At 42.3% G+C, this 13,839-nt stretch overlaps 1 protein-coding gene across 4 annotated transcripts in view; it reads right to left on the minus strand.

Moving 5' to 3' along the window:
• The window catches only part of PAK2 (p21 (RAC1) activated kinase 2), a 34,411-nt gene that overhangs the window by 8,427 nt on the left and 12,145 nt on the right, over window positions 1-13,839 (minus strand). For 2 of the 4 annotated variants that reach the window (XM_015871109.3, XM_015871111.3), the window contains exons 2-11: window positions 12,006-12,204; window positions 8,338-8,438; window positions 7,659-7,809; window positions 6,755-6,786; window positions 6,373-6,480; window positions 5,397-5,529; window positions 4,575-4,638; window positions 3,778-3,826; window positions 1,385-1,497; window positions 791-908 (exon numbers count right to left, since the gene is read on the minus strand). In XM_015871109.3, coding sequence (XP_015726595.1) covers window positions 791-908; window positions 1,385-1,497; window positions 3,778-3,826; window positions 4,575-4,638; window positions 5,397-5,529; window positions 6,373-6,480; window positions 6,755-6,786; window positions 7,659-7,809; window positions 8,338-8,438; window positions 12,006-12,180 — 1,044 coding nt within the window. In that variant the 5' untranslated portion in view covers window positions 12,181-12,204. Of the gene's footprint in view, window positions 1-790; window positions 909-1,384; window positions 1,498-3,777; window positions 3,827-4,574; window positions 4,639-5,396; window positions 5,530-6,372; window positions 6,481-6,754; window positions 6,787-7,658; window positions 7,810-8,337; window positions 8,439-12,005; window positions 12,205-12,293; window positions 12,362-13,839 lie in introns of those variants that run through there. The other 2 variants (XM_015871110.3, XM_085512740.1) reach the window with 2 other exon arrangements.

Consider the following 13,839-nt stretch of genomic DNA (forward strand, 5'->3'; position numbering starts at 1 on the left):
GGGCAGCAGGGTTCTCATGAAGTACAACAGCTCAATATTCAACTTTTACCTCTGAAAAGATTACTGTAAATAGTCTTTCTCTGTTTCCTGCTCTGGTTTCTCAGGAAATCATTACCTGTCCATACAAGTTAATGTACAAGTTTGTTTTCCATCCCCTCCCTTTGGATGAATCATCAAAAGCAGATGTCATGTTCATGTAGCCAAGTGGGGCTCTGAAAGCCTAAGCTTCTTCTGCACAGCAGATAATACAATTACTTCTTCCTTTGCCATAATAAATCAAGCCTGAGCTAGATGTTGGCACTCTGACCTAGGTCAGAAATCACTGATAACTTTTCCAACATCACATATTTTTAACTCTCAAAGTCAGATTTAAAATTGTCTCCAGTTAGAATTGTCTGGAGAATTATTTTCCTAGGAAATCCATGAAGAAAGCAGAACTACAGATTCACCATGCAATGAAAACAGTTACTAAAACAAGACAGGGACAGTCTGCATCAAGTTCATCTTTATTTTCCCCCAACATTTAACACTGCCAATCACCCAGCTCAAAACTGGCACCACTCTTCTGTTTTCCAGGTTGCAAACACAACTTTATGAGTTAGAGTCACTTTGTTATTTTCCATGCATCTCTCTGATTTTAATACTGAATTGCGCTCCTAGTATCTCATTCATTCTTCTCAACTGAATGGTTCCAATAGCAACTGTTGCAATTACTTGTGATATATGTGCACCATAAAACCTCTGAGTAGAACACGCTTGCATTCCTCCACTCATCAATTTCAATGCTCACCTCTCTGCAAACAGCAGCAATTTGTGCTTCATCCATACATGTTTCCGTGACCACATCTGTTAGTGAGCCTCCAGCTAGATACTCCATCACCACAAACAGTTCATCTCCTACGAGGTAACTGCAAACACAAAATGAAAAGCATGTCCATGTGCCATCAGGAGAGACTGAGAACTGAAAAATGACTGCTAAGATCACTGTGACTTCTGGTCAAGGAAATGATCCACAAACACTTCAAGAGGATATGTGAAGAAAGCTGATCTCTGGCAGGTAGCTTGAAATGTGCATGTTGGCAATAAAAGGCCTCTGCCTTCTAAATGGGCAGGATAACATCCTACATCACAGCGTTTTCCAACTGTACTCTTGTCCACCACTGATCCACAGCAGCACTGTGTTCATGACAGAAATATACTGAATATACTCATACTGAATTGTTAAGACCATTCCTTATAACATATGATTTAAAAACATTAAATTAAAAAAAAGATGACAGTCCAAATATAGCCTCATTTGTTTTTAAGACCCTGATAAACAGGAAGTCTGGGTCTATAACCAGAATATCAAATTAAAACTTCCGAAACCCCTGACTTCATTTACCTGTCCAGGAAGTTGACTATGTTGGGGTTCTTCAGCTCTTTCATTACCAAGATCTCATTAATAATCAGCTCCTTCTTGGGCTGTTTCTGCAAGTTTATCTGTTTGATAGCAACCTGACGAGGACAAAATGAAACGAGAGTCACTCAAACTTAAGTATCAAAACCTTGCAGTCATTCTTAAAACAGCAGAAGCTTAGAAGAGGTGAGAGATTCCACAACAGAATTAGGGAGTTTGGCACAGCTTGTTTGGCAGCTGGCAAGCTGTCTCCTTATTAGCATGAAACTTGAAAGAGTAAAGCTTTATTAGCATACAACTCAAGCTGATTGCCAACACCATATACCAGCAGCTGAAACGATCCAAAACCCTCTATCTAGCAAAAGCCAAAACAGATAGCAAAGGAAACTTTCAGGAGATAAAAAGACAGTTGCCTAAATTCATAACAGGCCTAAAGCAGAACAGATGCTTGTAGGTACTTAAAGCTGCCATCCAAGGGAAGGCAAGCAATTTCTTTTTTCCATCTTCTGAATAGCTTAGTGTTTGGGTCTGAGAATGCTGCAAGTCAGAAGGAACTGCAAAAATCACCAAGGACTGAAAAGATCAATAGTACAACTCAACAGAGAAAGCACCACAAAACAAGACGTAGCAAACTATCAAACAGGAAAGTGAGAATGTTCAAATATACAGCAAGATAAAGAATAGTTTCTCACTGTACAAGCAAAGGAATTAGCCTGAGAGAGAACTCAGAGAACTGAAATGACCTGCCTAGAAGCTGTAAGCAGGTACTGGGGTAGTCCAGGTAGGAGAAGAAACATCAGTTGTCTGCAGTGACTGTCATAGGGAAAATGCTGTCATGAGACATAACACTCTATGGAGAATTAAAGCCCAGAAACATCTCCCAAAGCAAATAAGACAATAACCTATTCCAGAAAGAGAAGAGCATTCTTGTCCAAGAAATAAGCTCATTAGGTTATATATTCCAGACTCTTAAGAAAAAAATTCCCAAGAATTAAAAGAATTGTTAACCTAAGAACTGACACAGTCTTGCAGAATTGATCCCTGGCATACAGCTATGGGCAGCAAAACATGAGAACATGTGGCATAGAACCACAAACTAACAGGGACTGGAAGGGACCTCAGGGCCACCCCTCTGCCCATAGTGGCTATGAGCAGCTTGCTGAGGGGCCTTGCCCAACTGAGTTTTGAATGGAGATCTCAATGAGCAAGGATTCCATCACTTCTTTGGGCTCCTGTCCTATGTCTGGTCACTCTGACTGTGAGAAAGAAAAATTTCTAATACCTAACTTTAACATTCTTCAAGGTATTGAGCGTGTTCCCTTTTGTCTTGTCACTGTGCATCTCTACGATGAATCTATCTCCCTAATTTCTACACCTTTCTCCGCTAGGGAACTGAAAATAGCAACAAAATCCTTCTTTGAGTTTCTCACCACTGGACAGAACTCTCAAAGCTTCCTTCCCTTCTGCAGACTTTAGGCACTGAGGAAGTCAGACTAGCACCAGTTTAATACATGAAGACAGAGAACACAAGCAATCAATTCTTAAACTGTCTGCCTAATAACACAGAGAAGCTCTAAGAAATGAAGTAAGGCCAAAACTTCTCTCTGTATTAAGAGGACACGAAGTGCTGCAGGGTATAGGAAGCATTAAGAGTCAACATACCAAGGCAACTGAGAGGCTTGCATTTATTACAATGTAATATTCCACCCCAGTACTGGTAGATGTGGTTCCTGATGAAAGGGCAATCACGTACCAGCAACAAAACAAATGGTTATTTTCAGACTTTCCAAGGAAGATTAAAGAAAAACTAAAGCACTGAATTCCTAGTGTTTCAGTCCTGGGGAAATTAGAGATTATACCTGAATGACAAGGATGCAGAATTCTGCCGATATCAGCTTTACTAGATGAGTTTGGAGGCATCAAGTAGTGAAAACAGAGCAGAATGTGGAGAGGGCATTTTAATTGAAAGAAAAAATATGTGGACAAGCAATTTCCATACAGATAAGGTGTATCGAATCACCTCTACCCAAACAGGACTAGAGAAGAAGTACAGAAAGACAAGATGCTTTCTTTCTGAAAATCTTGAGTATTATTGCCCCAGTATCTGAAGGATAAACTGCTTTCAAAGCCCATATGTGGAACATCTCACTCCCTCTGTTTTACACTGGAAAGAAAAAAAAACCTCTATTTTTAGCTCTCATCATCTGATTGCTACAAAACAAGGCACACACTGTTACAAATGACCATGACAAACATTCTTCTGGGAGGTAATAACAGAGATTGGAGCCACTGAAAGAAATCTAGCCAGATTATTTCGGCCACTAAACAACAGATTTATGGGAAAAGTACTTTCAATGCAGTGAGCACAGGAATCTTACCTCCTGCCCAGTAGCCACATCGATAGCTGTAAAAACTGTACCTGAAGCCCTGTGGAGAGAAACAAAAGCGTTGCATGCACCTGAACAGACACACAAACACAAAGTCGTGTCACTCTTCCAAGTTTTAAGAGCTTTATAAAAAAAGAAGGTGTTAAAAATAAACAATATGACAGAAGTGTCAGTTAGCTGGTGCAAATTCATCAGAAGTATGCTCATGAATGAGATAATCTGTGCCTCCTGAACTCAGCTAAGGTCCTACAATCTGTGCTGCTAACTGCAAGTGGAAAAGCTGAGAAACCCCTTCTGTAGCACGTATTACTTTTCATCTTCCTCCAGGGGAAACCCTTCCACAAACGCAAAGACACTCAGAAAGTATACAGCATGAGTCAGCTACGTATAACGAAAGCTGGATAAGCTAGAGTTCAATATAATTTTTGCTCATAAGAATTCATAGGAACACTAGAGCAGTAAATCAGTCAAGGTAACATTGTTAGCTTAGCACAAAGAAAGCCTTCTGAAGTACCCTCAAGATATTCAGTAGTCATATTACATAATGGTTGAATGCACCTTACTGGAAGAGGACTAAATATACCCACAGAGGTGTCACAGGGCTACGCATTTGTTATTCAGAACTTCCCCCATTGTAAAGCATTCATCATCTCTTTATCAATGCCTAATACAGCCAACACTTCAGGTGGGCTTCAGTAAGCAGTGACTACCTGACAGCAGCAGACAGAACGGTGCACACTGCCTTTAGGACCAACTCACAAGGAATTAAAGTTGGGACCAACACTTACCCCTGCCCAATTTTTTCATATCTGGTGTATTTTTTCTTGGGATCACCTATGCTCACAATAGTACCTAAAAAAAAAAAAGAAAAGAAAAGCATTGCCTCACAGAATCTTACCGTGGGTTTTGGAAATGCTCTCTGCTATTATAGCACTGCCAGTTTCTGCCAGCTCATGGTAAAAAAAAGCACATCAATCCCACTGTTCCCCTTTAGCAAGACTGGCTTGGAAAAAAGACCTCCAAGAGTGGAGCAGCATTAATAGTACAGAACAGCCAAAGGCTCCTGGTTCAGTTCCAGTCACAAAAGGCCCAGCTTCAGACAATCATTCTGCTAGGTTTGACTCTTAACAAGACAGATCATGCCACTTCCCATTATCTCAAGTTAATAATAGTCTTCTACATAGCAAAACCCCACATGAGATTATGACAAATCCACTAGGTTAGCTTGCTCCAGAAACCAGTCAGTTCCTGACTAAAGCACAGGAACATTACTGTGGTTAAAAATTATCTTCAAGAAGATTATGGAACAAGCTACAACAGAAACAAGAATATTTTGAGGTATTATGGATACATTATACACACTGATAGCAGTATTACAACCAACCTTTAATTTAAAGTTCTACAATCTCTTTTTACCCAACAGGGCTCTGAAGCACAGAAACTAGCAAAACTTGTGCATGCAGCTCCTCTCAGCTACTGTCTGACAGAACACTAATCAAGCACAGTTTTTACACAACCCTACATAGACATAAGAGTACATGGAAAGAGCTTAATGACCACTGTCCCAGCAGCCCTAAAGTCTTTGTTCTTCTGAAATGAAAAACACCTACGTAGTTTTTCCATGATCTCTTCATCTGACATTTTGGTCTTCTTTTTCTGCTTATCACTTGACTTTGTCCCACCATCGACAGAAGCGTCACCAGCTGGTGCAGGGATGGGGTCAATTACAGATCGTGTATAAATCTGTTTTTAAGAGAGAACATTCACTCATTTAAATTGCGCATCTCATTTACAATCACAGACCTTCAGTAGAAAACACATTTTTTAAGATCTTTAAGTGCCACTTTACCTAACAGCTTGGAGCCAGAAATTAGGCATTACATTCCAGTAAGACAAGATGCTGACAAGCCTAACTGGCCTCTGAAAGAAAGAAGGAAACTCTTTCTGCCCAGAATGGATGCTTGGGGATAAACTGCCACAGACAGACATTTCTAGGTTTTCTACTTGCTATCCATGCTAGATAAATAGTTGAAAGGGCCCTTCCTTTCACTTCACTGCTGCAATTTTCACCTTTAACAGAATAGGAATCAATATTGCACAGAGAGGACAACTACCCCTAAAAAGACAAAAAAAAAAAAAAAAGATTTGTGCTTCAGCATGAAAAGCATCATTCTCAGATGAATTTCTCAGTTGTCACCAGTCCCAGGGATTTTCTTAGAGCTTTATTCTGTTTCCTTCTGAGCTGTTCAATAGCCACGCATTTGAAAAATAATGCAAGTTCACAGCTGCAAACAACTACTGCAGCATTACCAAACTGCAGCCTTTTCTCATCGTGGAAGATTAGAAATGAAGCTTCAGTCTATGTGAAGCAGAATCAGTATCAATTGATGAGTAGAGATAATTCACATTGCTGTGCTCCTGGAGTGAAAATAAGCAGACACAGCAGAGCAACTGTGTGTACATCCACCATGGTCAAATGAACCAGGGAATCCTGAGACTTAGCAAGATGGGTGGTTCAAGATAATCCAAAGAAAACAAAAGCTCTGTGAAATGAAGCTTAACACCATAAACTTTACAGCTGCTCACCGATTTTGTGTGATCTGGCCGCGGAGCAATAATAGGAGGAGGTGCTTCTTCATCGTCGTCATCATCATCTGCCACAGCTGTTGATGGCTCTGAACCTTTGGCATTGGTCTACGTTTTTTTCCCAAAGTTTAAAAAAACACAAATATAAACACAAAAAATTGTTTCCCCCACAGTGTTAAATATTTGTATTTTGTTAGGGTTTCTTTATTTTTTTTGTTCTCCTATAAAATATAAGGCTATTCTTACTCATGTAAAAGAAAAGCATAGGCTGATTGGTAAAAGTAACCTATTATAATTTATTTAAGATTTGGTATTTAGCAAATACAGGAGACCTGAAATAATATGTGGTTAAGAAGAGACAAAGTAAAGTAAACTCACTCACCGTTGGCGTTCCTGAAGGGAATCCATCTTTTTCTAAATAGGAAAGAATGAAAAAGACAAAATCCTCAGAAAAAAAATAATTATAATGGAAAGTAAACAGCACAAAGAACGAGGATTGTTCACAGATTCCTTCATCTCTCAGAAATCAGACAGTAACAAATGAAAGAAACTAGTGCTGCACCCTATCTCCATGCAGAAGGAAGTTTCTAAAGTAGACAGAACTATTTGTTTCCCCACTTGCTCTTCACCTCACCTGCACAGTTTTCCAGACTCAGTACTGCTCATCACACTCACGCCACCCTTGTTTTACTGAGATGTGAATTAATGATTAAATGAATACGTGTGTTCCATGAGTTGTATTTTGAGACAAGGATGAGGACATTACAAAGCTTTATTACTAAGCTATTTTCAGACTGCGAGTCATTTGGAAGGGAACTGCATTAAAGGAACTGTGTGCATTTGTAGGACAGTCGCTCTCCCAGCCCCATCACGTGGCTCCTGTCCTAGAGCAATGACTTTGCATCTTTGGTGTCATCATGTGGGTAATAGAAACAGGTAAGTTCACAGATAACAAGCATCTAGACACACAGTTCAATCACAAACCAGAGGAGCAAGTTCTCCACTATGAAACCAGCTGATCAGTCATACATCCCCAGCTTTTTAATGGGCTGTGCTTATTTTTGGCTGTTATTTTGAATTATCCAGTTCCATTTCTTTCCCTTTCCACTTAAAGTGGGAAATTTACTGAACCAAGACAGTTTCCAGTAAGTTTTAAATCCATCTTCAAATGTTTGTTTCTTATTGAAAAATAGGATGCTCTTTTAGCTTTTCAATCTCATTTTCAGTTCACAAAGAGGAACAGCCAATTCCCCTTTCAGTATGCTCTGAGCACACATGCATCTCACCTGGAGCAGAAAAGCTCAGATATTTCTGTTTTGCTGTGTCTTTGGAGTCGTAGAACTTCAGCACATCTAGTACCGCCTGAGGGTTTTTCTTCTGTTCTAACTTGGTGATATTTGAGGTCTGTAGCAACCGAGCCCATTGCTCTGGCATTCCCTGAAATGAAAAGCCATTTTAAAAAAGAACAATCTTCTTTCCTCCAAGCAAAGCATAACATGTACGGCCTTAAGCACACCAAAATGTGTGATAGAGACTTATAAAGGTGATGAAACAGAGTCACAGCTGAAACAGCCCCAGATGTCTCAGCATCCCAAGCACTCAGGGGCTCCAGCCCACAGTGCCTTTCTAACACTGTGCCTTCCAGACATATTCAGTCTGTCAGGAGGAATGGGAACACAGAAGCACTCAACAGCACCAGGATTACAAACTATTGAAAGTGAACTGAAAAGGGAGGTTTCCCTCCTTGCAGCATTTCCTAAGGAAGGCTCTCCCAGGTAACAAAGCACTGGATGTGATCCTGACATTGCAGAAACACTAACGGGTCACTGTCTCATTATTTTGTGTGCTTTATAAATACACAGCGTAATTATTTCTTTGATGAGAACAAAGAGATTAACTCTTCATTCTAAAATACCACTATGTTCTCTGTAGCACTGACCCACAGCTGCCTTCCCAGCGACTTACAGTGAACTCTCCAGTGACAGCATCAAAGCCAACATGGATAGTATGCTCAAAGTCTGACGGCGGGGAGATTTCTGGTCGTTCCTTTTCCTTCTTCTTGCTTCCTGAAAATACAAGGAGAGATCTATTGAGTAATGATTTAAAGTCCCACTGTCACCATTTCATGTAAGAAATCCAAGTAAAAGGATTGAGACAAATGCAACTGTTATTCTTTTTGCTGGATGGCAGAGTTTACACACACAGTACAGGACTTTGATATCTTCAAGCAGAGACTTCATGTAACAACCACCAACTCCTTTCACTCCAATCACTGTGCTGTGGCAGGATTATGAGCCCCAGAGCACAGGGAGCTCTGGAACACGTGAAACATTCACAAAGGAAAAAAACACCATTTTCACATGGATTTAAAACAGCGCTGAAGGAAACTGAAATCTCAAGTTCACCCTAAAAACAGTTAAAAACTTGGTTGTCTCACTGCTTCAATTCACGGTAATTAATGCAAACTATACCTTCCTCAGTGAAGATAAAAACTGATGGCCTCAGACCAATTAATGACAAGAAAGCAAATCTAAGAAACACCAGAAGCAGATAACGAGAGGGACCATATACACAATCCAACCCACACAGAATTACATTCAGATATTTTACAATGCACGAGGTTTGCTTTGGGGATATTTTTTTCCCCATTCCCTGCAAATTGTCTCCCGTTTCTGTTGAACTCTAAATACAAAACCCAGTTAGGCACCACTACGTTCCCTTTACATAAGGAAGAGGTTCAAAGTTGCAAGGCTTCAGGAAACAAAGGCCGAACTCTGCTTGCTGCCCCCAGGCAGCGGAGCTGCTGTTTGCTCTGCAGGAGACCTGACACTTGAGGCTTCACACTGCAAAGCAGAGCCCTGGCAGTGAGCAGTGGAGCGTGTCCCATTCGATCCTGAGAAAGCAGCATGTTTACTCCTGGGAATGCCCACAGGCTCACAGAGCAGAGCTGAATCAGCTGCATTTATTGTAGCATTTATGAAACAAACAAACAAATACTGTTTTGCTTTAGGAAGTGAAAAACCATGAAGATTTGTTCCAGAAAAAGCACAGATAGAATAGCACTTGCTTAGTGACTCTGTGGTTAAATGCTGCTGGGGCAAGTGATGGGGCAAGCTGACGTCACAGCACCCAGAGCCAGGGACTGTCTGAAATCCCCTCTTGCTGGCAGGAAAGGAAGGACGGGAACCCAGGACAATGCATACAAATGAAAAGCCATGTGGGCTGCTGTGAGCTGAACAATGCAGTGGAAAGACACAGCTATTATAAACAGGATATCTTTAATATGGCTGCACAGGTCGGAGCCAAAAAGCAAACAGATTGTCAAATGTTCTCATTTAACATCTTTAAGGAAAGCCTTGTTCCTACCCAACCTCTTGCAGCTGTTGACGTGAAAGCAGGAGGAAGAAGAGCTGTATTCCTCAGGAAGATTACTGTACCAGGGCACTTAACAGCTAGGGAGTGTGGGTTGGTGCTCACATCGTCCAGAATGTGCTGCACAAATAAACCCCAGCCTCCCACAAATACACAACTCCTGAGTACACCGGGCTGGAGCCGAAACACAGCTCTGCCCACAGGAACAGCAGATCAGAGGCACTTCAAACAAACGCAAGCAGCAAACTCCAGTCAAGAGGCAAGTCCAGTGAGCCACGCTTTGGCAAGACGTACTTGAGTCTCTGTTAACAAGGCCACTGTGAGGCCAGGCTATTTTTAAACCTCCAATTATGTTTGCACACCACAGCTCTCAGTTTAAATGGGAATCCCTTTAATAAAGGGCAATGCTCATTTTGAAGCACAAGTGAACTTCAGATTTTCCCCATATGAAGCCTCAGCCCTTTGAAACGCGTTAGCCACGCACTCCTCCTGCAACACACACCGACCTCAACACAAGGGACCCCTGTGCAAAGCCTTGCACTGCAGCAGGGTCTCAGCAGCCCAGGAGGCACTGGCAAACTTCAAGTCCCCAAAGCACAGCTGAAAACACGGGGCTCTGCTCTGAATCTGTCGTCCGAGCATGTTGCATGCATGATCCCAGGGCCTGGGCTATTCCCTGCAGCACTCCTTCAATAAGTTCTGCTCCAGAATAAACATTTCTGGGTTGAGAAGACTGCTTCGAAGCTTTCCAAAAATGCACACAGGTTCATTTGACTTCAGAAACTTGGCCAAGGAAATTCATGGCAATTAAGTACTCTAGTAAAAAAGATGACTATCTCAACACTTATCCGGAACAATGGAATTGGGGAGGGCGAGGGGGGGGGGTAGGAAAGCTCCCTGATGAGGTGATTAAATAACCCCTTTTGCTGATTATTTCAGCACAGAACTAGCTCAGAGTTGGGGCAGGAGCCCTGCTTGTGCTCAACCTGCTGCTTGCAGCAAGTGCCCCAGCCCACACCTCTGCCCCCAGCCCACCTCCCATGGGAGAAGCTGTGCTGAGAGACTCAATGAAGTCAGCCAGGAGGGACCCTGTGACATCAAGGGAATAGAAGGCTGCAGGGCAAAGCCAGACAGCCTCAGTACCATGTCTGCCCATCTGCAGCAACAGCCTTGTACATCTCCTGGGAAGGCATTCCTTCATTTACTGAAAAGGAGAATGTAATATTTTAGCAGTAATTGATTAACCTCTGCTCTGGCTCAAATACAAAGTCAGTTTGAAAGACTTTTCTTGCATATACTCCAGCATAAAGTTGAAGCATTTGCATTTTAAAGCAATTTCAGGTGAGTCTATACAGCCTTAGACAAGGCCACAGCCACCCTAACGGCCGTTCCAGCAACGAATGAACCCACCATCAAGATGGAAAGAAGAAATGTCTGAGGAGAAGTAGAGGCACTGTAACACATTACAAACCTCTCCAGCCACACTGTGCCTGCTTGCATTAGTAGTTCAAGTCTTACTCAGTATTATTAATTCAGAGCAGTTAATTCAGAGCCCCTTCCTTCCCAGATCCAAGTCTTGCTTTCAAGGTGTTGCTACCAGCCTGCACTTCCTTCTCACATTTGCTTTACAGACTTGCCTCTTTGAGGCTTCTACCTGTACCAGATCAAAAGACCAGCACCTCTACTGCTGTCATACAGACACAGTCAGTTGAAACTACCACTGGCAGTTTCTAAGTCAGTTACACAGATCTGATCTCTGTAGAAGGACTTCATTTTTCCCTGTTCTCCTTCACACACCTTGTGCTTTCCCACTTCTTACCTCAAAAGTACCACCTTAATGGTCATTAACATCAACTAGCTTCTAAAACAGATGGATGCTCAGTTTAAACTAAAAATCTGTGCTTAGCAAGGCAAAATGGCAGGGAACATGGTATGCAGGAATCAGAAACATTTATTAGGGTTGATGAAAAATGCATTCCTTTAAAACAGACAGCAAACATGCCAAGTAGTAGGTCGAGGTTTTCCTCAAGGAGTCATTCAGTTTCTCTTCCTGAGCACTTCATCTTCAAGCAACCCAGGGCAAAGGGAAAGAACAGCTCACTGAACACACAGACCAAACTTCCTGCATTTTCTCCAACACTCAAGCAGGCTACAGTAAAGAAATTCCACAATCTCAGGTGCAGATTATGGACTCAAATGCATACCATGCTACAAAACCTAAGAAGAAGAATAAACAGAGATAGAAAACTGAGGCATCTTACCTTTTTCAGTGCTAGAGAATATGGAGATGATTTTATTCCTAGGTTTTCTCTCCTCCGGTACAGAGGGCAGAGGTTTCAAGCTGTGGTTGGCAGACAATGGATCCTTTCCCCCATAACTGCTCATCCGCACAGGAGGAGCTGGTGGCTTGTCTTCCAGTTCTCCGTTGTCAGACATGGTTCTGAATGGCTAGTGAGAGCTCTGAAACAGAAATATTGATTAAACCATAGGAAGCAAGCACGGAAGACAGAAACTGAGCATTTATTTGGTTGGGGGTCCCCACTCCCAACCTGGGCCATTCCTTCACCAGGCAGCAGCAGCAGCACTTATGGGACACAGTGACAGGCTTCTCCAGCGATAACACTGATCCAGTCAGAAAGAAGAGACAGTTATAACGTGCATCAATCCCCCAGTCTAGCTCGCTATCCATTCACATCAAGGCTGCATACAAGAAGGTGATAAAACACATAAGGACACCAGCATAACTTAAGGGCAGTTCTAGCTCAGACCTTCATGCTACAGAGTCCTTTCTCGTCACTTATCTTGGGGAGAGCTTATGTTTAGAGCCATAACACACTGCCCCCATTAAGCAGAATAAAGAAACTCTCCCCCAGCACAGATACAGAATCGACTAGATGTATTCCACTTCTGAGCAATACAATTGTGAGAAATACACATCTACATACACACACTGCAACCATAATCCATCAAAGTTCTTAACACGAGAGAGAGCACAAAGAAACAGCCACCAGTGCCAACACAGCACAACAAAGCATCTGCAGGAGGTGCTCCACATTCACACACAGCAAAACCTGCAGCAACCTCTCCTCCCTCCCTCCCCATAATGTAGTATTTTTTTGCTGATCACCTCTCTGCTGCAAATAGCACACAGGAAGATATACAGAAACCATCACTCTGTGACAGCTGAATAATAAAGAAGCCCCTCGTTCCTCAATGTGCCCAACAGATGAGCTAGACCCCTGAAAGAGAAGGCTGCACCCTCCTCTGTTTCTCATCATGTTGTCAGTGCCACTCAGAGCCAGGCTGTGACGGTGAGTACAACCTGCTATCTCTATCCAGTCTTACAAAGTACAAACACTGCACTGCACACTGTGTGCGTGGCTGTCACAGAACTGCAAATGGGAGGGCTGTCCTTCCGCACTGTTATACACCGGATAGAAGAACGCTGCCAAATCCCAACGAGGAAAAGCAAAGCAAGGCAGCAACCCAAATCCAAGCAGCACAAGAGCACGCTTTCTTACATCGTGAAGCTCAAAAGAGATTGAAATGCATGACTGCCGTGAATGCCCATGAAAGCACATCATTTCTGTACAGATACATTCAGAGGCTCAAACAGCGTGAACCAAAGTTCTGGCAGCCTAAGTGAGAACTGACCATGTGTGGGTTGCCCCATGGACTTACAGATTGATGGGAAACAGCTGTCAAAGCTGTGCAACATCCACCTAGACAAACCTGCCTTCAAGCCCTCTTCCTGATGACAGGGTGATAAATCGGCCTGCAACACTGGGCTCAGCTGGTGGGGATGCAGCCGTAGATCAGATCCTAGCCTTCCATTTTTGCTTACTGATTGTTCTATCAGATGTTGCAAGTTATCTGCAGGATGTTCTCAATCTTCCAATACCTACCCTGCAATATGAGATAAAAGAACCCTGGAATTTAGCATCAGGAATGAGCAGCTTACCCACAGGGATTCTAATTCCAATCTCTTTCCTAACACTAAGCATTGCTTTCACAAAAGCACGTGCCACCAGTTTGAGATGTATAATCTTCCTGTATGAACCACCAAGCAGAGTTGAAGAGTCCTGCTCTATTCAG

Source organism: Coturnix japonica, chromosome 12 (assembly GCF_054131305.1).
Source record: "Coturnix japonica strain WE chromosome 12, WE-NBRP24, whole genome shotgun sequence".
NCBI lineage: Eukaryota > Metazoa > Chordata > Aves > Galliformes > Phasianidae > Coturnix > Coturnix japonica.